The sequence below is a fragment of the Leptopilina heterotoma genome, unplaced genomic scaffold, assembly GCF_015476425.1.
Source record: "Leptopilina heterotoma isolate Lh14 unplaced genomic scaffold, ASM1547642v1 Lhet_57, whole genome shotgun sequence".
In the NCBI taxonomy this organism is placed as follows: domain Eukaryota; kingdom Metazoa; phylum Arthropoda; class Insecta; order Hymenoptera; family Figitidae; genus Leptopilina; species Leptopilina heterotoma.
Genome location: NW_025111127.1, coordinates 1,699,664 through 1,727,394, shown reverse-complemented (window position 1 = coordinate 1,727,394; position 27,731 = coordinate 1,699,664). Strand labels below are relative to the sequence as shown.

Genomic DNA, 27,731 nt, shown 5'->3' with positions numbered 1-27,731 from the left:
ATTAAGGGCAAGAGTAGAAGCTGATCGAAGAAATATGGCGTCGATTGTTGGTTCTTTTTACGAGTACTCTCGTAAAGAAAATTGGACTTTCTGGTTCGAGAGATTCTAAGGAACTTGTGCGGGGCAGACTTGCCATCGTCGAAAAAGTTTAACAAATTAGCAGCCATTATGAAGGACCACATGGTGCCGAAGCCAAACGAAATTCTCGAGCGTTACAAATTTCGTCAGCGTATCTAACGCGAGACTCAAGAGATCAAAGCGTTTGTCGAAGAAATCAAGAAAGCTTCGACGTATCGTAATTTTGGTGCAAACTTACAATATTCAATGAGGGATCAGTTCGTTTGGGGTTTAAAAAACAAAAGCGCTGCAGAAACGGTTATTAAGAGAAAAAGATTTCACATAATTTCAGCAGGGATGAACGAGTCGACCAAAAAAGCAGAGCAGATGTCTATAAATGTCATCAGGGACAAGAACCGTTGTAGGAATGGCTGCAGTGGATCTTCGGAAAAGCAAACGGGCAAGAGTTTCCAATGTATGCGCTGCGGGAAAAATAATCTCAGTCCAGTCACTTGCAAGTATAAAGCGTATAAATGCAACAGTTGTGGTAATGTAGGACATCTATCAGGTATGTGTAAAACGAAGATTTTCAATTCTGGTCAAGAAAAAACAAACAATGGCAAACCTATGAAGCAAAATTTTAATAAACAAAATTTTTTAGAAGAAAGTGAAAGTTTAGTCGACGATTTCGAAAGATTATTCAAATTGGAGGACATCGTCAAAGTAAACGGTATTAAACCTTTCGAAACGAAATTAAAGTTAAATGGTAATATTGTTAATTTTGACATAGACACGGGTTCTCCAGAGACTAGATATATAGTTTAAATTTGGAATTTAAAAAGTGGCTTGGAAAATAAAATTAAAAGTATTGTAACTTATTTTAAAAAATGGTCAAAGCAACATATGAGTTGCGTCGTTTTCAACTAGCTGAAGGAAAAATAGAGGGAACGTTACTGAAGCTGAAGCAAGAGGATGAAGCGTGATGGTACACCATGTACTATATGTTGGAACGTTTCATTCTAATGGGGCCATGGGTCAGTTCTGTTTTGCTTAATATGTCTGGTGGTTAGTCAATGTTACTGCAGCAGGAAATAGAAACTCTTAAAGAAGTGATGTATCTCCTGAAACCCTTTGAACAAGTTACTAAGGAATTCTGCACAGAAGATGTGACGTGTAGTAAAGTAATTCCTATTGTCCATTGCCTGAAAGTAGCTGTAGAGAAAAATAATCCTGAATCAGCATGTGATTGTTACAGAATTCAATGTTAATTTTTTCGACCACTTTTCTCTTAAAATATTAAATAAATTAAGCTAGTTTTTTGCGAATAACTCTAAAATATCATAAAGAAGGGCAGTGATGTGAAAAAGTTTTAATATTTTTAAAATTATTTATTAAAAAATAACTTTAAAATTATCAGTTCTCAAAATCACTTTTAATCAATTTCTCGTCTTTTCCGATTTCAAAGTATTTTTTTATAATTTATTTTAGAATTATTAAAACTTTTGCACATCACTGCTTTTCTTTATTATATTTTAGAGTTATTCACAAAAAACTAGCTTAATTTATTTAATATTTTAAGAGAAAAGTGGTCGAAAAAATTATCATTGATTTCTGTAACAGTCACATGCTGTGAATCAGCAATTGGTATGGTGCTACAAATGAATTTATTGGATCAAATGAAACAGAGATTTTCAAATTTACCCGAAAAATATCTTACGTTGACAAAAGCTGCACTTCTGCATCCTAGATTTAAAAAGATTCACTTTTTAAGTGCTTTAATTGTAGCACATGCAACAAAACAAATTTCACAGGAAATGAAAACTACTACAGGTGCTGAGGAAATGCAAATTAACGAAAATTTGGAAGTTAATGTCGTTGAAGACGACAGAGATAATTTTTGAAAATTTCATTATGTACAAGCCCAGAAAAGTGTTCTAAATCCGGATGAACCACGTGGAATATCTTCAGAATTAAGAAGTTATTTAGCTCAAGAAGTTACGACGTAAAAAAGAAATCCTTTAGTTTATTGGGAAAAAGTGAAACTTTTATTTTTTAATATTTATCTAATTGCAGTTTAATATCTTAGCATCCAGGCAACGTCTGTGCCATGTGAAAGACTTTTCTTAAAAGCAGCTGTAATTGATACTAACAGAAAAAGTCGTCTAAAGCTTGAAAGATTATCTAAATTAGTATTTTTATCTCATTTTAAAGAAGAAGACTGGGGTTTTTAAAACAAAAAAATAAAAACTTTTTATGGTATTATTGTTGTGATAAATGTGCAATTTCTGCTAGTCACGTTTTTTTATGTTTTTTTAGAATCTTAATAATGTAATAAACTTTGGTATCCATACTTTTTTGATCGATATTTTGACGGTATCAATATCGATGTTTAAAAAGTATCAATACTTTTTTCTGGTATCGCTCATCACTATCGCCAAACTTGCCCTATACTTTTTTTAAAATTTATTATACAAACCTATAGCTGTTGAAACTGCAACACTTTCTAGGACATTTAGTCTCCACCCAAGAAGAACCAATGCTGCAACAATAACAACTATAGCAGCGCCAATTGCAATAATCGCATAGAGACTGACGAGAAAATTTAAAGTCACAAACGCCAAAACAATGAGTGCCAGAATCATAGAAACAATCATTGCCCAAATTGTACCTTCGTATAACGTTCTTTGCAACTCATAAAATTCCAAACGACTCACAAACCAACCACCTTTCATTCCAGGAGGCGCGTTCGTAAGTTGCTCTTGCATCCACTTTTCCACCTGAAGGAAAAGAAACAAGGTGATGAATTTATCATCTCGGAAATTGTATAATTCTATTAAATTATAAAATAAAAAGAAACGCATGTAACAGTAATTTAAAAGTAAACATTGAAATATGAATACAAATTTCCTAAAATATAAATAATTTTTCCATAATTAGTCCTTACTTGATTGTAAAATCTATTCATCTCTGCAAATGAAAGACTGTAAACAAATGTGCTGTCATACTCGACCACTAAAGCTCTTATTTTGGGAATAAATTGTAGTTTTTTTGAGCTGTGTGATATATTCGAGACATCGATTTCTTCTCTAAGAAATTTCAAACCCGCCGTTAAGGGAGCACCTCGACTCCACAAGTGTGAGGGTGTTTTATACAATTCATCACTAGCTTTCGCAGCGCATTCCCGTAAAACTTCTGGTTTATAGGGAAATTTACTTTGTTTACAGCAGGGCATTTTATCTGCGCTTGGATCCGCCGGGTCTTCACAGCGTCTTTCCATCCAATTTCTTAGCGTGTCAATAAAACAATTTGGAAGAAGAGGACCTAATGTACTCCGATAAAACGGTTGATTTCGAAGATTTCTGCAAAATTGTTGCAGCCATTCTTGAGAATTTGCATCTGTCATATCAAAACTTTCATCATGTACAAAAGATCCTCTGGCAGATGGATCGTTGTAATTACCATTGTCAATTGGTTTCACACCCCATATAAATCTGAGAGGAAGCACTGCTCCTCCATCACCCTAAAAGCATTATTGATTAAATAATATATAAAATTAAATATACCCAAATAGCACAGTATTTTTCTGAAAGTTTACAAAGTAAACTAATTAATTTACAAAGCAAAGCTTGAAAAATTTCTTTGTAACCTTCCTGTAAATTACACATGTATAATTGAGGGCTCGGATCGAAGAACCGACGCTTGTAAACGCACAGAACATTGCGAAGCGTCGGTTCTTCGATCCGAGCCCTTAATTGTTGAAAATTCCCAAATCAATTTTTGTGAAAGACTTGCACTTTTTTTAAGAACATCGATTTTTGAGCAAAGAAATGGGCTCTAAATTATTTATAAAAAAAAAGTTTACATTGAATCAAAAAACTACTACGTACTTCCAAAAAGAATGTGATTGTGAAGCTTCTATCAAAATTTCAGATAAATCGATGCAATAGGATTTGAGTTATCTGTCCTCCCAGTTTGAAAAATGTGATTTCGAGAAAAACGCGATTAAAAGTTTAGAAGCAATTAAATCATTGACGCATACTGATGCACACAGACACCTTCACTTGTTCTAAGACCCTAATGTACCCTGTAAGCCAAAAAAACAATTTTTCCAAAATTCTAGATTGTCTGTACCCCTTAATAATCATTTAAGGAGACTATAATTGATAAACTTATACAATTTATTTTGCAATTAAAATTTAAAAATATGAGCAACATTAACATAGACTATAAAACTTTACTTTGTAAACTTCTTGTAAACTTGATGAAAAATACTGTGCTATGAGGGTAAAAGTTATTTTCAAGTTTTTTAAAGCAATAAAAAAAATTTTTTTTAGTAAACGAACCATTTCAAGTTTTTCAAACCAAAATCGTTTGGCGTAGATCAATTCGTATTGCTCGAAAGGATGCGAGCTATCAAATAATTGAAAATTGGGCGAGTCAGGTAACTGTAGCCCAGGATATCGAAAAATTATAGAAATTCCAGCGATGGCAATTGCTCCTAATACCATAAACCAGAACCATCGTAAACCAACACTGAATTGTGCAAGGCAGTGACTGTATCGATTTGAAATTCTGTTCATAAAAAGTTTCAATGGCCTGATAATCTTTCTAACTATAAAATGTGCCGGTGTAAGGAATGAAAGATGCCATTTTTCAGCTATTACGACACATGCTGGTAACCATGTGACCATTAGAAAAAAGTTAGCCACTACCGTCATTCCTGAAAATAAACTACATAACCGATTTTTCAAAAAATAAATTAATTTATATTTATTTGTTTTCTTTTTTACATTATATGTATAGGGAAAGGACCCCAAGATAGACACGGTTTCATTTCGGTTTAATGCTCTAGAATCCAAACCCAATAAACTAACTGAAAAAGTCGTCATTTGTTACCAAAATTCATACCTGATTCTTGATTGTGGATTCATATCTAGTGTGGGGTGGAAGAATAAATGTGTATATCTTTCCGATTCGAGGTTTTTCAAAATGCGCGTTATAAACAATGTTAAAGGTGACAAAACAAATTGAAAGTTGCAGAGCTCGTAATTATCTTTAAATTGGCGGGTCTTAAATACCAATTGGTCAATTTGTTTACTTACAAAATAAATTGAAACCCCTAAAAATGGCACTTTTATAATTATTTAATAACTCGTTTAAAAGTTAACAAATTCTTTAGATGTTCTCCAAAAATATACCTCTGAGGATCCTTAAAAAATATGTGGAATCATGTTATTAACTGTGGGTAATAAAAATTGAAATAAGTAGAGAATAATTTTTACGGAGACAAAGCTGCTAATAAGAAGGTTATTTTTTAACATTCATAAATATTTATTTCCAGTATCATACGACCCCTCATTCTACACTAATAATAATAATTTCTATCTTCTTAAAATTTAGATGATGAAGTTTTTATATGAAGTTTCTCTTTGTTTAGAAGGGGCAGAGGGCAAGTTTTAGAACAATTCTTCTTGTTGAGAATTCTAATGTACAAAAAAATCTTACAACTAATTTTTTCATTTCCCTCTTTATGAATATTATATAACAAAGGTATTTTATTCTGAGGTATGAATTTACATATTGTAAAATTTACAATTCCAAGTATGCATAAAGTAGAAAATGAAGAAATGTTTATATTCTCGCGAAAATGAAGAAGTTATAATGTATATATAAAAAAATTAAAGTTTCTAGAAATTAACGAATTGCAAGATACTTATGTTAATGTAAGAATATAAAATTAACTTAAACAAAATTAGAACGATTGCGTGAACATTACATAAATGCAACTTTCTTATTTAATTAAAAAAGTAATGTACAATTATTAATAGCCTTTTAATTTTGCTATTTTTAGGTCTTGGGTGAGAAAATGAAAAATGAAGAGAGCGTTAAAAAAATGAGAAACCTTTCCTTTCCGAGAGTACTATTAGTTTCTTGGAAAGATCGTACTGATGCAGACTCCAAATATAATTTTATGGGTCCAGTAATTGGAAAAAATTTTAAAGTAACATTAGACGGAAATAAGGATTACAGTTTGGATAAATTAAAATCTATAATATTAAAGGAGTATACAAATGACAACAATTCTACACTTGACTTAACCTTTAGAGGCCCTGTAAAAAAAAAAGTATTGGGAAGTACGGGATTCCGTATTGCAAGTGCCAACCTGCCAATGCGGTATTCGCGAATTACCGCATTGGGTGTCGTGGTGAATACGGAAATCAATGGGTCCCAATGCGGTGCCAGTTTTAAGCTTTAAAAAAACGAAAATACGTGACAGGAGGAAATAATTAGTGTCAGTGGAGAAATATGCGAGTTAAAGGAATGAGAAAATAATAATAGTGAGTGTAAAAATGAAATTTTAAGAAAAAAAGGTAAGTTGAACTGTCAAATATGGGCCCAATGCGGCATAGGCTGATTTCAATGCGCCACAGCAAAAGCAACTTTGACTGGTTTGAATGGCGTGAAATAGGTAAACAAACATTTTCTAACACATTTGTCTCCGTACACAGACACTTTTCACTAAATCTGCCAACGTACAATTGGTAAGCATCTTCTAAATTACAATAATCGAAAATATTGTTTAGATTCATGCAGAAACGTGGTTATAAAATAAAAAATTGGAAAGTAATGTAATGCAAATCATATGTCAGCTGGGCCACTGTGTTCGCTCGATTCGCTCTGCTTGCTTCTGCCCTCTACTGGCGACTTGCACTATGTACCGATTGTGTACCGCATTGAAAGCAGCCTACGCCGCATTGGACTCATATTTGACAGTTCAACTTACCTTTTTTTCTTAAAGTTTCATTTTTACACTCACTATTATTATTTTCTCATTCCATTAACTCGCATATTTCTGCACTGACACTAATTATTTCCTCCTGTCACGTATTTTCGTTTTTTTTAAAGCTTAAAACTGGCACCGCATTGGGACCCCTTGATTTCCGTATTCACCACGACACCCAATGCGGTATTTCGCGAATACCGCATTGGCAGGTTGGCACTTGCAATACGGAATCCCGTACCTCCCAATACTTTTTTTTTTACAGGGGGGCCGGTATGACTACTGAAATGGCCAACAAATTAGAATTTAAAAAGAAGCCTTGGAACATATCATTTACAGGTTTTCAGGGTCGCTGAATACGAATATGCAAACAGAATTTTAAAATTCAAAATGGCGGATCCAATATGGCAGCCGACTTTTGAAAAAATGATTCAAATGATTTAATTTTTTATACTTTCCTTTAGCATGACCCAGGGCTAACGACGTGGACGTAGAAAGTTATGTAACCCCTTTTTTGTTTTTTCCTGTTTTTTATATATTTTTTTATTTTTAGGTAATTTTTTAATGAAATAGAACAAACTAATAAATAAATGTAATTAAAGAATAAGAAACTTTGATGAAGATGAAGTTATCCGAGACAGACCATCCACTGAAAAAAGTGAAACCCATTATAGATTATCTTCAAGATAAATTTTCGAACACGATTATTCCCGGCAAAAATTTATAGATTGATGAGAGTCTCTTGCTGTGGAAAGGTAGACTAAAGTTCAAACAATACCTCCCGTTAAAAAGAAATCGTTTTGGCATCAAACTTTTTGAATTAGTAGATTGCCAAACCGGTTTTATTTTGAATTTCATCGTGTACACTGGGACAAATACTGATTACGAGAAGTTTGGCTTGGGAATAACTGGTGACATTGTTGCTCATTTTCTAAAACCATACTTTGGGAAATGCCATGTTGTGTATGTCGACAACTGGTACTCATCCGCTCAGTTGGAAGAATTTTTACACGATCGCGATACGGGAATCTGCGGAACAGTGAAATCTAACCGGAAAGATTTACCGAAAATGGAATCAAAATTACAACGGGGTGAAGTAGAGGCTGCTCATACTGTTTGCTGGCTTCTCATCAAATGGATGGACAAAAAGGAAGTCTATATGATTACCACAGTTTACGAACTTGATTTCTGTGCAACTGGGAAAAAAAACTTCCGTACTCTCTAAATCTGAATCAGCGAAATTTCACTGATTCTCAGCGATAAGTATGCCACTATTTCAATTAGCGTATATGCGCTAATTAATCAGTGAAGTTTCACTGATTATTTAGTGAAATTTCACTAATTCACAGCGCATATACGCTAATTGAAATAGTGGCATACTTATCGCTGAGAATCAGTGAAATTTCGCTGATTCAGATTTAGAGAGTACTAACGAAAACATTGTCAAACCAACTTGTGTTGTTGAGTACAATCGGAATATGGGCGGCATTGACAACATTGACAGGCAGTTGTCTTTGACAGAATCTGTACGAAAATCAATGAAGTAGTACAGGAAGTTGTTTTTCCACTTGATGGATTTAGCACACACTGCAGCTTACTCTTTATATAAAATGAAAAATAAGTACGTGTCATTTCCGAAATTTCGGCTGGAAGTGATTCGATCCATTTTGGGAATATCTTCTTTTGAAAGTATACTTCGACATTCTGGACTCTCACGATTGACAGGTAATCATTTTTCAAAATTAGGTAATTCTAATCGACGCTGCCAAGTGTGTTCTCTCAAGGGAGCAAGAAAAAAAACAAAATATTACTGTTCCACTTGTACAACTGCCTTATGCGTAACTCCCTGTTTCGAAGAGTACCATACATTTGAAATTCTCGGATAACTTCATCTTCATCATAGTTTCTCATTCTTTAATTACATTTATTTATTAGTTTGTTCTATTTCATTAAAAAATTACCTAAAAATAAAAAAATATATAAAAACAGAAAAAAACAAAAAAGGGGTTACATAACTTTCTACGTCCACGTCGTTAGCCCTGGGTAATGCTAAAGGAAAGTATAAAAAATTAAATCATTTGAATCATTTCTTCAAAAAGTCGGCCGCCATATTGGATCCATTTTGAATTTTGAAATTCTGTTTGCATATTCGTATTCAGCGACCCTGAAAACCCCCGAGTAACAATTTTCAAGTTATTTTGATCATTTTTTAAAAAAGTCGGCCGCCATATTGGATCTGTCATTTTGAATTTTTAAATTCTGTTTGCATATTCGTATTCAGCGACCCTAAAAACCCCCGAGTAACAAGTTTCAAGTGATTTTGATCATTTTTTGAAAAATTTATTTTTCGTACTGTTGCTGGCCGGGGTGGCCACCATTTTTGTTGGCGAATCATTTTATTGAATTGACTTCTTATTTGTAAACTTTTTTGTAATACAGAATTACTAAAATCTGTGCAAATTTACCGGCCCTCTAAAGGTTAAGAATGCAAGATGACAATATAATAACAGAATATAAAAACAAGGAGGGAATTATTTGCTCTCTTTAGCATTAAATTAAAGACCTGCGTAAAGTGGGACTTGTTTTCAATATTTTCTTATACATATACAACGCACAGTCCAAGTGAAGCTAGTGGATCGCAGGAAATTTATCAGTATTATTCTGCTCTTTTTCGGATAAATGATCTTGAAATTTAAACGAACGTGTACAATCCATATATTTTAATTTCAATTTTCCTACCCATGCGTCAGTCTTCGTCCAATTCCTCGTTTCTTTAGATATGCACTAAAATCGTTGCTTATGGGCAATTCCACGTGAGATTTTAGTCGACCTCTTAAAATTGGCCAAAAATATTTTTTTTCTATTCTCTATTAAAAAAAACAGATATAGATATTTATTTTTTTGGAGGCCAAATTTTTGAGTTATGAATTTTCAAAATTTTCGTTTTTTAAATAAAGATATATTTTTAATGTCAGATAACTAAAAAAATATTGCTTCTTTACATTTTTTGACAAGAGAAAAAAAGTTTTGTTTTTCTCTCTACTTTTGAATAATCATAATAAAAAACGCGGTCGTACTCAAAAGTTGATCTCTAAAGTAATCTTAAAAGAAGAGGATTTAGTTTTGTTACACATACCTAAAAAATCTGACGCTTTTAGAAAAGTTACTAGAAAATTTTTCCATATATATTATGGTCCTTATGTTATAACTCAAGATTTTAAAAATAACTCATATGAGTTAGCATTACCTGAAGAGCCGACGAAAATAGTATAGGCACTCTCTAAATTTCAATCAGCGAAAAGTCGCTGATTCACAGCCCAGAGTATGCAGCTGATTCAACCAGTATACACTGATAATAAATTTATAAAGTATATGAAGATTTCTTGTTAATTTTTTTCTCATTTTATTTCTGTTGCGAAATCGAAGAGGGAAATACCTACTTAGGACCGAGGTTACTTTTTTCTTTCAAATGTGCATTAAGAATTTCATCTGTACTAACAACAAAATTAATAAAAAGCATAAAGTGTTGCCACTTATACAAAAATTCTAAACGAAATGTCTATTTGGGGGTCTTCTTCCCTAATATTTTATTTCAATTAATTGTAAATATTTAATTAATAAGAAAATTTAAATGAAAAGAGCTAAAATTCCTGAAACCAGCAAAAGAAATGAAATATAATTTTTTCGCGTGTTTGAGTTTTTGTAATTAATTTGGTATTTCTATCTATCTTTTTGAAGTATACTTATTTATAAATTATTATAAACAATTATACTAATATTAAATAGTTGTAGAACTTATCACTTGGTAAAAGATAATATAAAATATCAAGAAAATTATCAATCCTCCAAGTCAAATTACACTAATAAATGTAGAATAAAATGCAATTATCGTTGATCCTCATAATAATTGAATAAAAATAACCTGTTGAAAGCACAGGAAGAATTAAATGCAATGAGCGTATAGCTCGAAAATTTTCTAAGTTATATAATTGTATATATGGGGCATTCCAGGACTGCAGCCACAAGTAGAGACTTTAAAGTGTTGTGAGTTGGAAAAGTTGAATTAAGATGTGAGTACCCGTGTGGAAATCTTCCCAAATTCGTAGTCGCCCAAAGTGAGATTGGGCGCCAATGTCGGCTCAAATGTGCCTCCCAAGTTTAAAAAATGTAGAAATAAAATAATTTAGTTAATTAAATTATTATTTAAATAGTATGCTGCACTGAAAGAACGCACTGAAAGAACTGAAAGAACGATTTCTTTATTTTTGGTCTTAAAATTTATAGAATTTCATACTTTAATGCTGCCGTCCAATGTAAGAAGACACATAAGCGCCATTGTCGCTTAGGTCGAAATTTGTATAGTGTAAACATAAGAATAAACACCTAAGCGACATTGGCGCTTATGTGTCTTCTTACATTGGACGGCAGAATGCACTCTGCAAGAAAATTTGAGGTACATTTTCATTACATTTAAATCGAAAAAACACACCGTGCTGTTTCTAAAGAAGTTTAAATTTTCATTCTAATAACAAAATAAAAAAATGTTTTATTATTTTTTACATAGAATTAAAAAAAATTGCTCCAAACAAAAAAACATTTTTTATGAAAATTTCAAGTGGAATGCCTCATATAAACTATACAAAAATTTGTTTCTGATTTTCAAAAGGTACAAACACTAAAAGATATTATTATTTATGAAGAATTTATTAAATAAACAATTTTAAAGGGACAATACCTACGCCCTAAAAAAAATTTTTTTCAATGGAATTCTTTCTTTCTTCTGTTGATTTCAAAAATTCTGACCCATAAAAAAGTAATAAAATTTCAAAATTGTTTTAAAAAAATTTTTCATTTTTTACCTAAAACAATTTATAGCGGTGACATTGCTTACAATCGAAGCAAAAAAAGCCACTGCAGTCGTCAAACAAGTAGTGAACATAGACGGAAGTGCATGAGCCATAGTTTCCTGGACCAATCTCTCCAATCCACCGTTTGTCAATTTTTGTTGTTTATTGCATTCCCAAATTTTGCAATAAATAAAAGCGTCATCGGCTCCGATACCTGTAGAAAACATTCGATTAAATATATTACAAAATTACAAAAATGTTTCAAGACAATGTTAAGAATTTTTCCAAACTATATTTTCATTTACTTTTAACGTTTTTAAAAATATGTTAAGTTTGTTAAAAACAAATGAAAACAGTAGCCGGGTAAGCATAGTCCCGAGGTCCATAGTGTGCCTTTTTCTAAAACTGTATTCAAACCTAATATATCTCATTATGTCTAAAAGTTATTAAATTGAAAATTTGTTATTATTAACATTTTTTCTTAAATTTAATAGTTGCAGGTCGATTTTTAAGGTCCTTAAAATAATAACTTTATCTCCTTTTTTTAAAAAATGTATTTATCAAATAAACAAGTAAGAATACGACAGTAGTCGGTCACCTGAAGCAATCTTTTTAATTAACACTGTTTGAAAAATGGAATTCATATTTTTTTCAAATTCTTTCAGGTGACATTGTTCCTTACCATCACACAAAACTATTAAACCAATCATGTTTATGAAAAAAATGTATTTGTTAAAAAAATTAGTAAATAAAATTTATGATGATATTAGAAATGATTTGTAACAAACAAATTGTTTTTATCTCATACGGTTTTATAGCTATTCAAAATTGAAAAGTTGCCGACTACTGTCTGGTTTACCCTACAATCAATGCTTTATTTTGGAAATATATACTTATCAAGTATAGAAAAAAGTAAATATTCTCACCAACAGCAACAACAACCGCCAATAAATTCATGAAGGGAAAAAAGTTTATCCTTAAGACAAGAGTGTAAATAGCATAAGAAATTCCAAGACTGAATAAAACAGCTAGTATAGTTGTAATTGTGAGAAAAATGGAAGTCGAATAAATCCAGATGCACACTGTAATAAATGCAAAACCAGATAGTAAAAGTGACGAATCAGACACAAGAAGACGATCGAAAAGTGTGCTTTTCAATCCAAGATCAATTGCAACCACTCGAAATTTCCCATAGAACAATCCGTCAAAATTAAGATTGTTATAAAAATCCAGAGTCGCTGAACTTGCAGCAATTGGTAAAAACAACATTACCGAATGTAGAGTTGTATTTAGTGTGTTTGCTGAATCTTGTTTCTGTAACAGATTATGATTATTATTATTAATTAAGTTATAAACATAGAGATGAAAACTACAAAAACTACAATTTATTAATAGTTAAAAATTAAAATACATACTTAGAAAAAGTGTACTTTTTTGTACATAAAAATTAATATTTAAAATTCACTACCAAAAAAATTTTTTGTTCCAATAGGAATGTCTTTTTCTTAGTGATTAAAATTTGAGACTTGGAAAATGTGTATAAATATTGAAGTATATAGGATCAGAAAATAAAATAATTGAACTGGCAAGGCACATATTATTTGATAGAAGAGATATGAATATTTCTTTTCAATTAGGAAATAAATATAATTACTATTAAGAGAACCAGATGTTAGAAAAATATTAAATTATACCAGAGTAGTCGAGTGGAAAGCGTGGTAAAGGAGATAGTTTCCAAGTGAATAAAAACACAAAACAAAACGTACAATGAAAATTAACAAATATATTAATCAAATAACCGCTTCAAGAAGTATTTTAACAAAAGAGTTTAAATAACAATTAAACAAAAAGTTCAGACTATTGGAACACGCACATTCTTTACATTTTACGTTTCGCACTTTTTCACGCACAGCCGTATCTTACGATCGACGAACCTCTAATCCAAGCTCTAATCATACAATTGCGCGCCTTTTTCGGGACCTAAACCCGCGCACTTGCGCATACACCGCTTTCGTAAGTCTTTAATAATTTCCGTTCCTAACACAGATTTGAAGTAGTATACAGTAAGAATATTATCAGTCCAGTCAGTCCACGAGTACGAAGAGGACACTCTTATGCGGCATTCAATGTGCGCTCACTCGCACCTTAGGGGTGATTCATAGTCAGATACTCTTACTGTATATATACTAAGGGGGCTCTGCCCCCTGCGCGCCAACCCCCTTAATCTAATTTTTATATTTATTTTAACTTTTATAAATTTCAAATCATGTTTTCTTAATATAAATGCATCGTAATAAGTTACGATAAATGATAAAAGAAAATATTAAATCTGTAAAAGCTAAGGCGGTTTATAAAATCAATAGCAAAAATTGTTCTGCATCTTAAAATTCTAAATCCAATGTAATTGATACTCATAATTATTTTTAAAGCACAATTTTGATTGAGATTTTATTATACATTTTGTTTACAATTTGCTAAAATAAAAATTAACCTCTTTTATAATAGATAAATAATAATAGGTTTATAATAGTTAAATGTTTCTAAATAAATAATTTTGTCAAATGTGTTATTTTCCCGAGAATTTTTTATGTGTGGGAATTTTACAAATATTTTACAAAAAGACATTGAAGATGATATATAAGGTAACAATTCTAAACTAATTAAAAAATAATATAAAAAACAATTCCATAAAGTGTTTGATATTAGAGATGAGTAATATTAGTTCTCAGAAAAACCTGTTAATAAAAATGATTACATGCAGTCTTAATAATTATTGTCTTTATTTTCTAAATAAAAAATATATTCATAACTCTTCCATCTAATTGAATTTGTCATTTTTCTAACTAACATTATAATGAAATAGAACTTACTTTGAATTGAACAAAATCAATGTCAAGAAGATAATGCAAAAGATGATAAGGAGCATTGTAAGCGTAACATTCAACAGGAACTCGTTTTTGGCAATCTAAGTTATCAGCACAATCGGGAGTCAATTGCAAATTATGATAATAGTAGGCACATCTTTGAAGTAGAATTTCCACTCGTATCAAGTCAATTTCAGTGACTCCAAGACAAGAACTTCGATTGGATAGAAGAGCTACAAAATTGGCAGGTGACCAACTCCGACAACATTTTGAAGATCCATGACCGTTTTCTGCCTGCGTCTGGCAAAGAGATTGAAATTCAGGATTTGAACGAAGAGCGTCGTCAATGTGACATTGGGCTAAAATACCTTCCATGGACCATAAGCTCTTATCCTCACGCTCTGAACTTAATACTACACGGGAGTAAGCTGAGCTGGGAAGATTACAAAAAAATTCATTGTTGTTCAAATGACTATCGTTTTCTTCTATACTATCTAAATGATTCTTGCTTCCTAATTTGCGAAGCTCCTTCCATTTATCTTCACTTTTACTAATGCCATTATCGCTTGTTTCATATTTTGGCTTTACACTATTTTTGCCTTTCTCCTTTTTTTTATTTTTCCCTTTTCTTCTTCGTGTGCTGTTCGCAGGACGATTTTGTGGATGTGTCTCATTCTGTCCAAAACAATGTAATTAAAAAATTAAATTTATATTACTTTTAAGCATAAACTAGAATTTTTTATTTTCATTTCTTCTTATTAAATTGCTTATTATATTACAATGGAAAAAATGCTAGCCTTTGTTCACTCATTAAACATATAATAACTCAAGGAATAAGTATCGCACTCTGTTAAGATTTGAACGTTATGGAAGCTAAGGAAAAAGTAGTAGAGACCGGGGTAAATACGGTCACTTTTGGTCAGATAGGTAAAAATTTTAAAAACTATTCTCTAAATCCAAGTTACTTTATTTTATATCATTCGAAAGCACAAGACATGTCGTTAGTGAGCAGGATACACTTCAAATGCGTTAGAAAAAATCAGATATGGGCAAATCTACAGAACTTGTCGATTATCACTTTTGAAAATGTATATTTTTAAATTGTAAGCACAGGTTTTATTTATAGTTCATTTTCTTCAAAATTTATTCCAAAACAATTATCTTTTTACGTGATTCATTTTATTTTAATCACATGCAAGTTAGAAGCCAAAAACGAAAATATGAGCTTTTCTTCCTAAAATATTATCAAGAATATGTATATTACTTCCCTCTTTTGTTTTTTCTCTATATATTTTTGTAATATGTGCAAAACATTTAGCATTATCAATTGTTATTAATTGTAATTATTGACATAAATAATCAATATTAATCTATTTATAATGAATATAATAATTAAAATTTTGTTTTGTCATATATGATTCTAATTCTGTTATTTATATTATTTCAATCATGAAACATATATCACGCACATTAATTTTGACGCAAGTTTAAAAATATAACAAAAGAAAGTTTATTTAATTCTATCAAATAGAGAATCATTGTGTCCTTTTCTATCCCATTCTACACTTACCCAGCACACAGCACCGACATTTCTTGTGCGAACAGCTTTACCCCGTCTTCACGTGACTGACTTCATTCTGAATGTATTCCTTACATTTCGAAAAACGACATCCAATAGCTTAAAAAACTTAACCAAATAAATTAAGACTCAAAAATAATGATCGAAAAAATTAAAAATCCGAAGAACGTTCTTTTTGCTGGCACCTCTAAAAACACTTGACCACCTCTGATTCCATGTTGAATTCATGAAACTAAACGAAATTTCGTAAAGATAAGTTGAATGTTAAGTACTATTCATAGTGTCGATATCTCCATCTTAAGCTGAGTTCATAGCGTCAAATCAGTTTTGACCAAATTGACCCTGTGACCGACTTTACCCCGGTCTCCTCTACATAAAAAGTTTTAAGAATATTAAGGGGGGGAACTACATTAGAAGGCTTATTTTTATAGATTTTTTGACAAGAATTATTTAGAATACAATTTCGTTTTGACATCATTTTATTGCTGTTTTGAACAATTACAATGTTTTTATCCATTTTAACAAAAATATGTGTTGTGATATCTGATGACGGCCCTGATATATTTCCTCCACTTGCGGGACCTCTAGCATTTTCAATTTTTATCTGAAATAAAAAAGGTTTTTTAAAATTCTTATTTTTTGTAATAATACGAACGTCAATGCAGGTAAAAATAACAAAAATTAATAATAATTTAATCGTAAAATCATCTCAAATGTTGGTTCATATACTTGTTAATTTTATAAAGAATAAAACTACACCGAAAAGTTTTTGGGTGAGCTACTGTCTCACGCTTACGTCCCACAATTTGGATGCTCTTCTTTCTCTCTTAAGGGAGGTAACACCCCTAAGGTATCTTTTGAAGCTGCTTTTTATGAATTTGTTTAAGACACATGTGTCTTTAAATTTGGTTTTGAGGGCTTTATATGTTAACTTACAAAGTTTCCAAAAAAATATTTTTACTTAAAAAAAGTTTAGATTTGTTGCCTGCAGAAGGCGCCAAGGTTGGTCTCGTTTTATTGCAGGGCAAATCGGCGGCAAGATTCCGGTTAGGGGGTTAAATCTAAAATAAAAATTCAAAGTTTTTCTAAATATGTGGTTAACGTAGATTTAGAGTACGTAAGATATTTTAAAAATATAATTTTTGTGAATTTGGCAGCTGTTTGATGAAAAAAATCCATTTTTAGGGCGAAATTTTTTCAAAAAACCTATTACCAAAAAGAAACAATCAAACCAAAAATAAATCCGACCTTTAAACCTTTAAAAATGAACTACCGGTTAATCCGTAATGCCTGTACCAAATAACCGTCCTTCTATATTAATATTTACTTCATTTTCATCCTTTCGAGCAGTTTTAAGCTGTTTTTTATTTTTTTGAGCTGCTACGATATAAGAAAAATTATCCGATAGTGCTGAAAAGAACTCTTCGACACCTTTTGCAGATTTCTATTTTCTTCTTATAAAATGATTTGGAAACTATGTCTCAAGATATAATTTCTATTCTACACATTATAAAGTATCGATGAAGCTAAGAAAAACAGATTCGATTTTTCCTCCAGTTAGGGGTGTCACTCCTCCTTAAGAGAGCATTGGTGCCCCCATTGGAAGAACAGCACTCCTAGTGGATGAACTGATCTACCAAATTGAGGATGCCTCTTTACCATAGTTTAAGTCGTGCAGCGGCAACGACTTCCCGCAAATATGAAAAATGTTATTCGGAAAAAAACGCGTTTGAAAATAAAGTTTCGAAAATTGGATATTCAAGAAATTTTTATGGATTAAAACTACTAACATAAAACATACTAACAAACTACTTACATTTTAATCTGTTATTCTAATACCATATAGCAACTTCTGACAAATTTTTCCCTCATTTCCATAACACCTTTAGCCCCCTGTCGAAAATGTGACCAACGATCCAAGGTTTCATAAACGTTTGAAAATAGTTCTATTCTGCATAAACGCGCAGTTCTCACTATTTTAAAACACACTTCTATGATTTCACACAGTAGGAGCACGTTTTACACAAAGAATTTGTATTTGTAACAGTGTTCAGAAAACACTGTTAAAACCAATTACACACAATCACAAAGAACACTCATGAAACACTGTTCTAATATACACATTAAGAGTCCAACAATGTTTTAAGAAGACTATGTTCACAAACTATTTACTATTTCACAAAAAACATCCATGAAACTGTCTTTTAACATGTGTACATCTTTGTGGAAATGGATGTAAATGTTTTTTGGATTTTTTCAATTGTAGTATGTAATGTTAATAATTTTTGTTTTGTATAATCCACTTTTTTCTTAAGAGATATTCTCTAAAAATACATTAACTTTCGCCTAACCACACTGAGCCTCTTCAGATGGGAATTTTGCAATGAAAATTTGAAAAAATATTATTCAAATCTTGCAGTATTACACAGCCACACAAAAAAATGTCTTAAGGCGGTGTCAAAGTCGATTGGATTTTTGCATTGAGCTTCAATGGAAAAATCGCATCGACTTTGACACCGCCTTAATATGGGGTCGAGACATATGTATTCCGATGTATTTTGATGCGCTGAATCTGAATCCGTCATCAGAATTTGACATCAACCGCATATTGATAATTTTCTAAGATCCCTTAATTTAAATAAACTATTCTATAAGCTTTTCAATTGAAAATTCATATAAAACATTAAATCTATCGAACCTAACCTCAAAAACATATCTAAGATTCCAAACAAACAAATTATACCATACACAGCGCAATAAAAAATAGCTGATTACGAATCCGGTGTTGCTTTATCAAAATTCAAAATGGCGGATCCAATATGGCGGACACATTATTTTAACGATTTTTTTAAATTTATTACTCGCGGTTTTTCGGGACCTTTGATAACGAATCCTATATCAATTTTTATAATCTTAAAGTCTTACGAATTGTTTTCTAATATACTCTTCAGTGAATAACCCCTTGTTCTGTTCAACATATTTAAAATAATACCTTTATTAATTCTGTTACCGTTAGAACATCCCTTCAGTCTATTGCCTATATCGTGTTCTCTTTTCTGCAAAGGATCTATGTAAAGGGTTTCGCTTACGTTTCTTTCCTTTTCTATTCGTTTCCCTCTTCAACATCCAACAAAAGTCAGCCATCTTATTGTTGCCTAGAACATTTTCTAAAACTTCTTTGTAACTTTCCCAAGCTGCCCTCTCAGTGTCGGTCATTTGAGAAACGAAATTCGTGTCTCTAAATAACGCTCGAATCTGTGGTCCATCGAATACACCTTGTTTTAATTTAGCATAAGAAATAGTTGGAAATTTTTTCGCTATGTACTTAAAGCATTGGCCGTCCTTATCTAACGCTTTCACGTATTGCTTAATCCCACCAAGCTTAATGTGAAGAAATGGAAATATAATTTTTTCGGGGTCTACCAAACTTTGGTGAATGACGTTGGGAGAACCTGGTTTTAACGATACTCTTGGAGGTCAATTTTTTTTCTTGTAATATTTAGCACGATCTCTGCTGTTCCACATACACAAGAAGCATGGCTCTCGTGTGAAACCTGATTGTTGTCCCAGTAGTATTGTTATAATTTTAAAATCACCACAAATTAACCATTTGTGTTTTTCGTAATTCACTTTCTCTAGAAGTATTTTTATATTATTATATACTTCTTTGATTTGAGTTGAATGAGCTATTGGAACTGGAGCGTAGACATTTGTATTGTGTAGTAAAACGGTTTTTATACTACGTTTGGAGGAATCGATTAAAAGTCTCCAGTCTTTATCTCTATACACATTTTCCTTTAAATTGTTCATCAAACCTATTACGTCAGTACAGTACACCAAAGATGTCTCTTTATCTTTCGTAAAATATTTTCGGAACTCTTTATCTCGATCTCTATAAAATGACACTTTCGTATTCGGATGCAAAAAGTTTCTTTTCTTCATAAATGAAGCAGCAAATTCTGCACCATCTTTTGGTAAACCTAGATCTCTAATAAAATCATTTAGCTCCGGTTGCGATACTAATAATGTCTTTTTTTCTTTAGTGTAATACTCGGTGAAATCATTTTCCTCGTCGTCATTGTCATTTTCATCGCTGTCACTACTAAATAATAGATTCTTTAGTTTCGTTGTCGACTTCTACTTTTTCGACATGTTTTTCAATAGTAACAGCAGGTATGCCCGCTTTTCGATCAATTTCAGTAGGTCTGTGATTACTGTTGACACATTTATATATATATGTAATGGCACTCTTATTTTTTGTGGTAATTCCTTTGATGTATTTATACAAAAATAGCAATCTTTTAAATTTCGTGGTTTCTTCCATATTGCTGTTGGTGTAGAGAACTTGAGATATTTTTCATCTTTCGAATTTTTTGAGCGATACAACATAAGTCTACAGGAGTTACAAACAATGTGAAGAACCCAATTTGTTTCTTGGTGTAATAATTTACGACCGAAACAATTTTCGTAAAGCTCTTCCAGTTCTTCATCTATTTTTTTCCGCAAGGAGCTGACTTCATATTTGCTACAAATATAACAAAAGGAATCGGGACTTTTATTATAATTATGTAGTCGAGAAGTCACTTTTCTTGTAGCATCGGACACTTTATCAACTAAGTTACCCATCAATGAAGAGCTACGGTTGCCGGATGACGACGTCGTATGGATCCGTTGCCCACCGTCACCACGTGAAGGTGCCCTGGTTACAGATACAGGCGAAAAATGCTGACAAGGAGTGATTCTGAACCATAAATTAGTAATAGCACACATTTAAAGATTTAATACTGTTAAGTACTGGACACACAATAAATGCAATCGGCTTGAAATTATTTACTAGAAATATTTGGAGGTCATCAATAAAAAATTTAATGTCAGATTCGTAATCAGCGACCCCGAAAACTCCCGAGTACCGATTTTCAAGCAAATCCGAACAAATTTTAATAATAGTGTCCGCCATATTGGATCTGCCATTTTGAATTTTGATAAACTAACACCGGATTCGTAATCAGCAATCATAGAAACACCTAAGTAGTAACTTTCATATGAGCTTACCTATTTTTTATTGCGCTGTGTATGGTATAATTTGTTTGTTTGGAATCTTAGGCTGTTTTCGGCGTTCACTCGGTGTTAATACCAAGTTAATTCCCATTGGATAGTTCCAACTGAATGTTAATAAATATTATTGCTGATTGAACTTTCGTTACCTCGGTGTTAACACCGGGTGAACGCCGAAAACAGCCTTAGATGTGTTTTAAAAGCTTATAGAATAGTTAATTTAAATTAAGGGATCTTATAAAATTATCAATATGCGGTTAGATTCAATTTTGTTAATTCAAAAGTGACCATTTTAACGATTTTAGGGTATTTTTGAGGTTAGGGCGAAACCATGACCCATTGGCCAACTTCTGATGACGGATTCGGATTCAGCGCATCAAAATACATCGGAATACATATGTCTCGACCCCAGATCAAGACACTTTCTTTGTGTGGCTGTGTTATATATGCAAATTGATAAAACAAATTAACCATATCCAACATTTTTTAAACATCGTATACAAAAATAAGTTGTGAAAATAGTTTTGCAAAATTTCGATTAATTTGCAAGATATTGTTATTTAAACTTTTAAGTCACTTTTTCAACAATTTTTATTTCGAAATCTATGATAGTTACAAAAAAATGTTTAATATGAAAATTGTAGGAAAAATAAGAATGTTTTGTATAGGTCATTTTTTCTACAAGTCGTATTTTGTTTATAAAATTGTTATAAACAAATTAAGCTGGGTAAATAGTGTTTCATCCTAAGAATAAACAAATGAATTTTGAGTAAAACTAACAATTGGATTCATAGGCAAATGGAAAAAAAAGATATACCTGTTTTTTTGTTTATAATTTCTAATTGTTTAACAACAATTGTTTAAACAAATTAATAATAATTTAAGATTTTTTAAAAACTGTTAACGCCTATCGATTCTACGTGGAAAAATAAGAATGTTTTGTATAGGTTATTTTTTACTACAAGTCGTATTTTGTTTGTAAAATTGTCATAAACAAATTATGCTGGATAAAGAGTGTTTCATCCCAAGCAACAGTTTTCAAAAATTTTTAATTTTTATTAATTTGTTTAAACAATTGTTGTTGAACAATTGGAAATTAAATACAATTAATAGGCATATCTTTTTTTTAATTTGCCTATGAATCCAATTGTTAGTTTTACTTAAAATCCATTTGTTGATGCTTGGGGTGAAACACGCTTTACCCAGCTTAATTTGTTTATAACAATTTTATAAACAAAATACGACTTGTAGAAAAAATGACCTTTACAAAACATTCTTATTTTTCCACGTAGAATCGATTGGCGTTAACAGTTCTTAAAAAAATTAAATTTTTATTAATATGTTTAAACAATTGTTGTTAAACAATTGGAAATTAAAAACAAAAAACAGGTATATCTTTTTTTTCCATTTGCCTATGAATCCAATTGTTAGTTTTTTAATACAATGGCTGGTTTCTTCATGGGACTTAATGGGTTAATGTTATTAAATATTGGAAATTTTGAACGTATTTAATTAGAAAATTAATTTCTCAAAAACTTATTCATCTATTTTAATGGTTCAAATGTAATTCTTGTCTTGAAATCAGACACTCTAAAAAATCGGAAAATACTATTAAGGGGTTACACCACTTTGACCCGTTCAAAACATAAGCTTTTTCAACAATTTTTATTGAAGAATAGAAATTTTTTAGGAAAATTAAATTACAGTAGGGTATTGTACTACTCTTGAACTACAAAATAATATATATAAATTTTTTTTTTAAATTGTCGGTTTGACAGATGATATGTTAAAGTGCTTTAAAAATGTATCGCCATACGGTGGACACTATAACTCGGTCCAGAATTAAGCTAGACCAAAAAGTAAAAATGCTTTAGTTTCTGTAGCTCAAAATCTAGCGAAATACGTATCCGTTTAAAAAAAATTTATTTTTCTAAAAATGGCATCGATTTGAAGGAAAAAGTCCGTATTTTTGCCTAAATTTCATTATTTAAAGTTGTCTAGAAAATTTAAATATTAATATTTCGAAAAATCCGTACGTATTTCGCTAAATAATTATATTACAAACAAAATAAAAAAAGAACTAAGAGGATCGATTGAAATTTGTGGCAGCTAGAGTGTCTACCGATTTTTAAAATGCAGTTTTGAGAAAAACGAGTTTAAAGTTTCCATTACAATGTAAACGTTGGCGCGCGACCCTGCTTGAACAGTTCGAAAATTGTCTTTTCACTTGAGATATCGATATATAACTAATGACATATCATTTTGGTGTCTATTAAGAGTATTTTAAGCAAAAAAATTTTTTTTCAATTTTTTGAAAATTTCAAAGTGGTGTAACCCCTTAAGAAAATTATGTGTTTGTAGGGTAATGTCACCTTGAGTGGACCGCCTGAGCTTTTAAGTTATCTGACAGTGGAAACGTGAAATAAATAGTGCGAATAGCAGCACCGCACTGAGAAACCGTATAAGAAATTAAGTTCCGCGATAAACATATACGTTACCGTTTGATGTAACGCGTTTTTAAGATCACAAACCAAAAAAAAGTCGCTCTTACAATAAGTAAAGTGATTCAGAAGTGTATAAGTAGTGTAAAATTTAAGTTTTAAAAGGTTACTTTTTTTGCCTACTACTTTGAACATTGAAATTGATTGTCTTAGTTTAATTAAGTGATAATTTTGACTCAAAAAAAAATTGTAGTGCCTGCCATGAAAAGTTGCATGTCACCATGAGTTGACCACTGTTTGTAACTATGAGTGGACTGCCTGTTTTTCCATTTTTAATGTCAGTTTACCATTTTTTGGATATAAATTGACAATAAATTGTTTTGAAACATATGTTCTATGTTCTTTATTAATTTTTTTGTGATATTGATGTGATATGAGCCAAAATTATTATAATTGGTTTCACTTGTAAACATTGCGACACTCACATGGTCTGAAGCTGCATAAGCATAAATTATGTATTAATATATCAGAAATATTAAATACATTAAAAATTTAGAATAACTTTTGCAATTTTTTAGGAGTGGTCCACTCAAGGTTACACTTTTTTCATTCCTTAAAAATTAGCTTTTTTTAAAATCAATTTTTTCTTCCAAATAAAAAAAATCAAAACTATTATGGTATAAACACTTATCTAGGGATCTAAACTAAAGCTTGGAATAGAAACCTCCGATTAATTTGCTTTCATATAGAATTTTTTCGAAAAAAAGCTTAGGCGGTCCACTCAAGGTGACATTACCCTACAAACTGATTTCAAGACAAGAATTACATTTGAACCATTGAACTTAAGCATTTGTACTAAGGTGCAGTAATGACTCCGCTTCTAAAACACTACTTTTACCATTTTTTTATCCAATTGTTTAATTTTCTTTGCAAGAATTATTATACATTTTTGAACGAAGTATTTTCTACTAAAAAATTATAGTAGTACAAATAAAATTTAGAAAAGGTTATTGGTACTGATATAAAAATTTTTAATATTTGATGTCGTGCCTAATTTAAGCGCATAATTAGTGGGACTCAAAATGCATAATCTACCTTTCTCTCTTATGTATTAAGAGATAATTTTCGTTCCAAATCTTAAACTTTTCGAAAGACTGATTCAGGGTGACCACTTTTTTCATAAAAAAAATTCACGGTCATAAAGAATAACTCTGAAAATAAATTATTCCATGAAAGATTGAAAGAATTCCCTGATTTTTAGACAAAACTTTGACTTTTTCCCAAACCCTAAAAATATTTTAGTTTACTCTCAAAATATTTGAAAATTCAAAATATGTTTATAATACATTTTTTTGAATATCTTTAACTGTAAAATCATTTGGAACTTAAATAGATTTTTTGAAACAAATATTTAATTATTATCCATTGTTTTTACGATTTTAAGATTTAAAAAAAATTCAAATTTCAAATCCTTTGAAATAGAATAATTTTTCAGAATTGCTACTGTAACTTATTAAAAATTATTTTCAAAATTTTAATTCAATTATTTTCTAGAAATTTTAATTAAAATATTTCTAAAATCCACTTTTTTACAAGACAATTTTATGAAATTTTGAATAATTGGAAAGTTTTTCAATTAAATATTATATATTTAAAAATATAACTAGGTAATTTGAAAAAAATGTGAATAAAAATGTTTCAAAAAACTAACTAATTCAGAATTTTTAATTAAAATGGCTTACAATCCAACTTTTCTAAAACTTAAATTTGAAACTTTTTAAAATTCAATCTACTTATATTAATATTAGTAATATTAATTTAACATTCTAAAATATAGAAAAAGTTGCTTATGAGTAATTGTAAAAAACCGAATTAATATTAATGCAAAATACGGTTTTTAAAAAATTTATTTTCTAAGAAAAGAAATTTTATTTATTTATATTTTTTATTTAAAAATTCATTTTTATAAATTTCGTATCACTTTTGTTCTAATTAGTTCAAATCTTTAATAATTCAAATTTGTTTTGTTATAGTATTATTGTAAAAAAAAAATTTTAAATTGATTTATTTTTCACTATATTTTATAGTACTAAAAAAAAAAAAATAATAATAAATAAAAAAATTATTAAAAAAAAATAAAATAATAAATTAATAATAATAATAATAATATAATAAAATAATTAATAATTAAAATAATTAATTTAATAATTAGTAATAATAATTAATAATATTATTATTAATTAAAAATTATTTTTATTTAAAAAATTATTTTTTATTTTTTATTATTTTTTAATTATTTTTATTATTTATTTATTATTTAGGATGTGGAATTTTTTTTCTTACATATTTTTTTGACGAATTTAATTAAAATTATATTTTGTTTAATTATTGTTAGAAATAGAAAGAATTTAAAATTAGTTAAATTTAATACTTTATTTTTTTAAGTCTGTTACGTTGGACAACAAAATTCATAATTTTCTTATAAATTCTAGGAATTGAATATTTTTACAGTACTTTTGATAAAATTCCCTGACAAAATAAAACGATTTCATAGAAAATCATTCAATCTTTTTTAATGAAATATAATTAATAAGTCTTAAAATAAATATTTCTATTTTTTCTCACAAAATAATCAGTGTTTTTAAAAAAAAATTTTCTAAAATCCCGATCAAGATCAAAATTTACTGTCATTTCCCGGTTTCCCGATCCAGCGGCCACCCCAGGTTTTCCCGTTCGTCATTAAAAAATGGGCGATTTTAAATATGGCATTTATCACAGCCAATTTGTAGCAAAATTTCAAATAAAATTTGTTTCACACTTCAGTTTGAACTTAATACAAATACTCTAAAAAGGAATCCTGTTCCTTTTTTATTTTCTACAAATAAATTATTAAAGATAGATCTACAACAAATTTAATAATCAGTTTCAGAAATCCATGTGATGTGCACATTTAGGATTATATTATTTATTTCCGAGTAGACAAAATGGGAAAAATCAGTCACATGCGCTGTAACGCACATTATTTTTGCTGGTAATATGTAGTAAAAATTATTTACAATATTATTTAAGCTTTAAAAAAACTAAAAGATTAAAATTATTTTATAAAATAGATAATTTGTGCAATTTAGGAAGTAATTTAAACTGATCTAATATAAATTAATTTAATTAAAAATAAATTTTACCGGCTGATTGTGATATTGCAAATAATAATAATACTCCAAAGGATTCTCAACAAGTTCACCACGAGGATGAGTTGCTTCCATTAAATTTACCCAAGCTGTTAATCTTTGAGCAAGTATAGTACCTCTAGCTTCAAAACCCTGCAAAAATAATAATAATTTATAAAGCTGTTTATTGTCAATAAAGAAAATAGACTTTCTTCTTAAAATACTTACCAGTTGTGGGTCTGTGAAATCGGGGAATTTCTTTGTTGCAAATGGAACGATTAAGCAAGTTGAGGAAAATACAAACACAGCTATTAAAATAGCGTAAGGATGATGTGTAATTACTCGAGAAAACCACCAAATATCCATTATTTCTCTCAAGATTTTTTTACATTTGTGGTTAATACTGTTTTGAGATCAAAGTTCGTCAATATGACGAACAAACAAAGCATTTATAAAAGTTTACAAAAAATACTGTCAATTTATAAAAAACATTTTTTCAGGAAAAACTACAAAATCTATGATAAACACTCATTTTATGATTCAAGTAAATTGTAGTAAACAACTTCAAGTAGAGGGTTATTTGAAATCTGCGAATGCGCCGCAAATAGCAGAAGGAATTTATTAAGATTTAATGTTGATTCTACAATCATGTTTACACTTGTGTTCTAAAGTCCTTTCTCCAATATTATCGTTAAGGGTGGAGTCCCATGACAGCGTTTTGCGTTGCGTCGTAATGGGAGAGAATAAGACGCAAATATACGTTTGCTGCATTCTCTCTTATTACAACGCAACGCAAAACGCTGCCATGGGACTGCGGCCTTAGGGTGGAGTCCCATTGCAGCGTTTTGCGTTGCGTTTTGTAACTAGGCCATGAGTGCAAATATAGCAGACATATATCTCCATCTCTCTCACACTTATTGCCTAGTTACAAAACGCAACG

The 27,731-nt window shown here is 30.3% G+C and overlaps 2 protein-coding genes across 4 annotated transcripts in view; one reads left to right on the top strand and one right to left on the bottom strand.

Moving 5' to 3' along the window:
- Nucleotides 1-27,399, bottom strand: part of LOC122508765 (protein dispatched) — a 32,503-nt gene extending 5,104 nt beyond the window's left edge. Inside the window, exons 1-8 of one of the 3 annotated variants that reach the window (XM_043622293.1) lie at nucleotides 27,020-27,399; nucleotides 26,807-26,944; nucleotides 14,556-15,224; nucleotides 12,612-12,999; nucleotides 11,698-11,899; nucleotides 4,401-4,788; nucleotides 3,002-3,577; nucleotides 2,534-2,834 (exon numbers count right to left, since the gene is read on the bottom strand). In XM_043622293.1, the coding sequence (XP_043478228.1) occupies nucleotides 2,534-2,834; nucleotides 3,002-3,577; nucleotides 4,401-4,788; nucleotides 11,698-11,899; nucleotides 12,612-12,999; nucleotides 14,556-15,224; nucleotides 26,807-26,944; nucleotides 27,020-27,157 (2,800 nt within the window). In that variant the 5' untranslated portion in view covers nucleotides 27,158-27,399. The remainder of the gene's footprint in view (nucleotides 1-2,533; nucleotides 2,835-3,001; nucleotides 3,578-4,400; nucleotides 4,789-11,697; nucleotides 11,900-12,611; nucleotides 13,000-14,555; nucleotides 15,225-26,806; nucleotides 26,945-27,019) is intronic. The other 2 variants (XM_043622291.1, XM_043622294.1) reach the window with 2 other exon arrangements.
- Nucleotides 325-1,314, top strand: LOC122508766. The gene has a single exon (XM_043622295.1). The coding sequence runs from the start codon at nucleotides 325-327 to the stop codon at nucleotides 880-882; it is 558 nt and encodes a 185-aa protein (XP_043478230.1). The 3' UTR covers nucleotides 883-1,314.
- Nucleotides 27,400-27,731: the final 332 nt, after the last annotated feature.

What these genes read in the sequence shown, in the direction of transcription:
- LOC122508766 (XM_043622295.1), top strand. Translation starts at nt 325, where the DNA reads ATGAGGGATCAGTTCGTTTGGGGTTTAAAAAACAAAAGCGCTGCAGAA.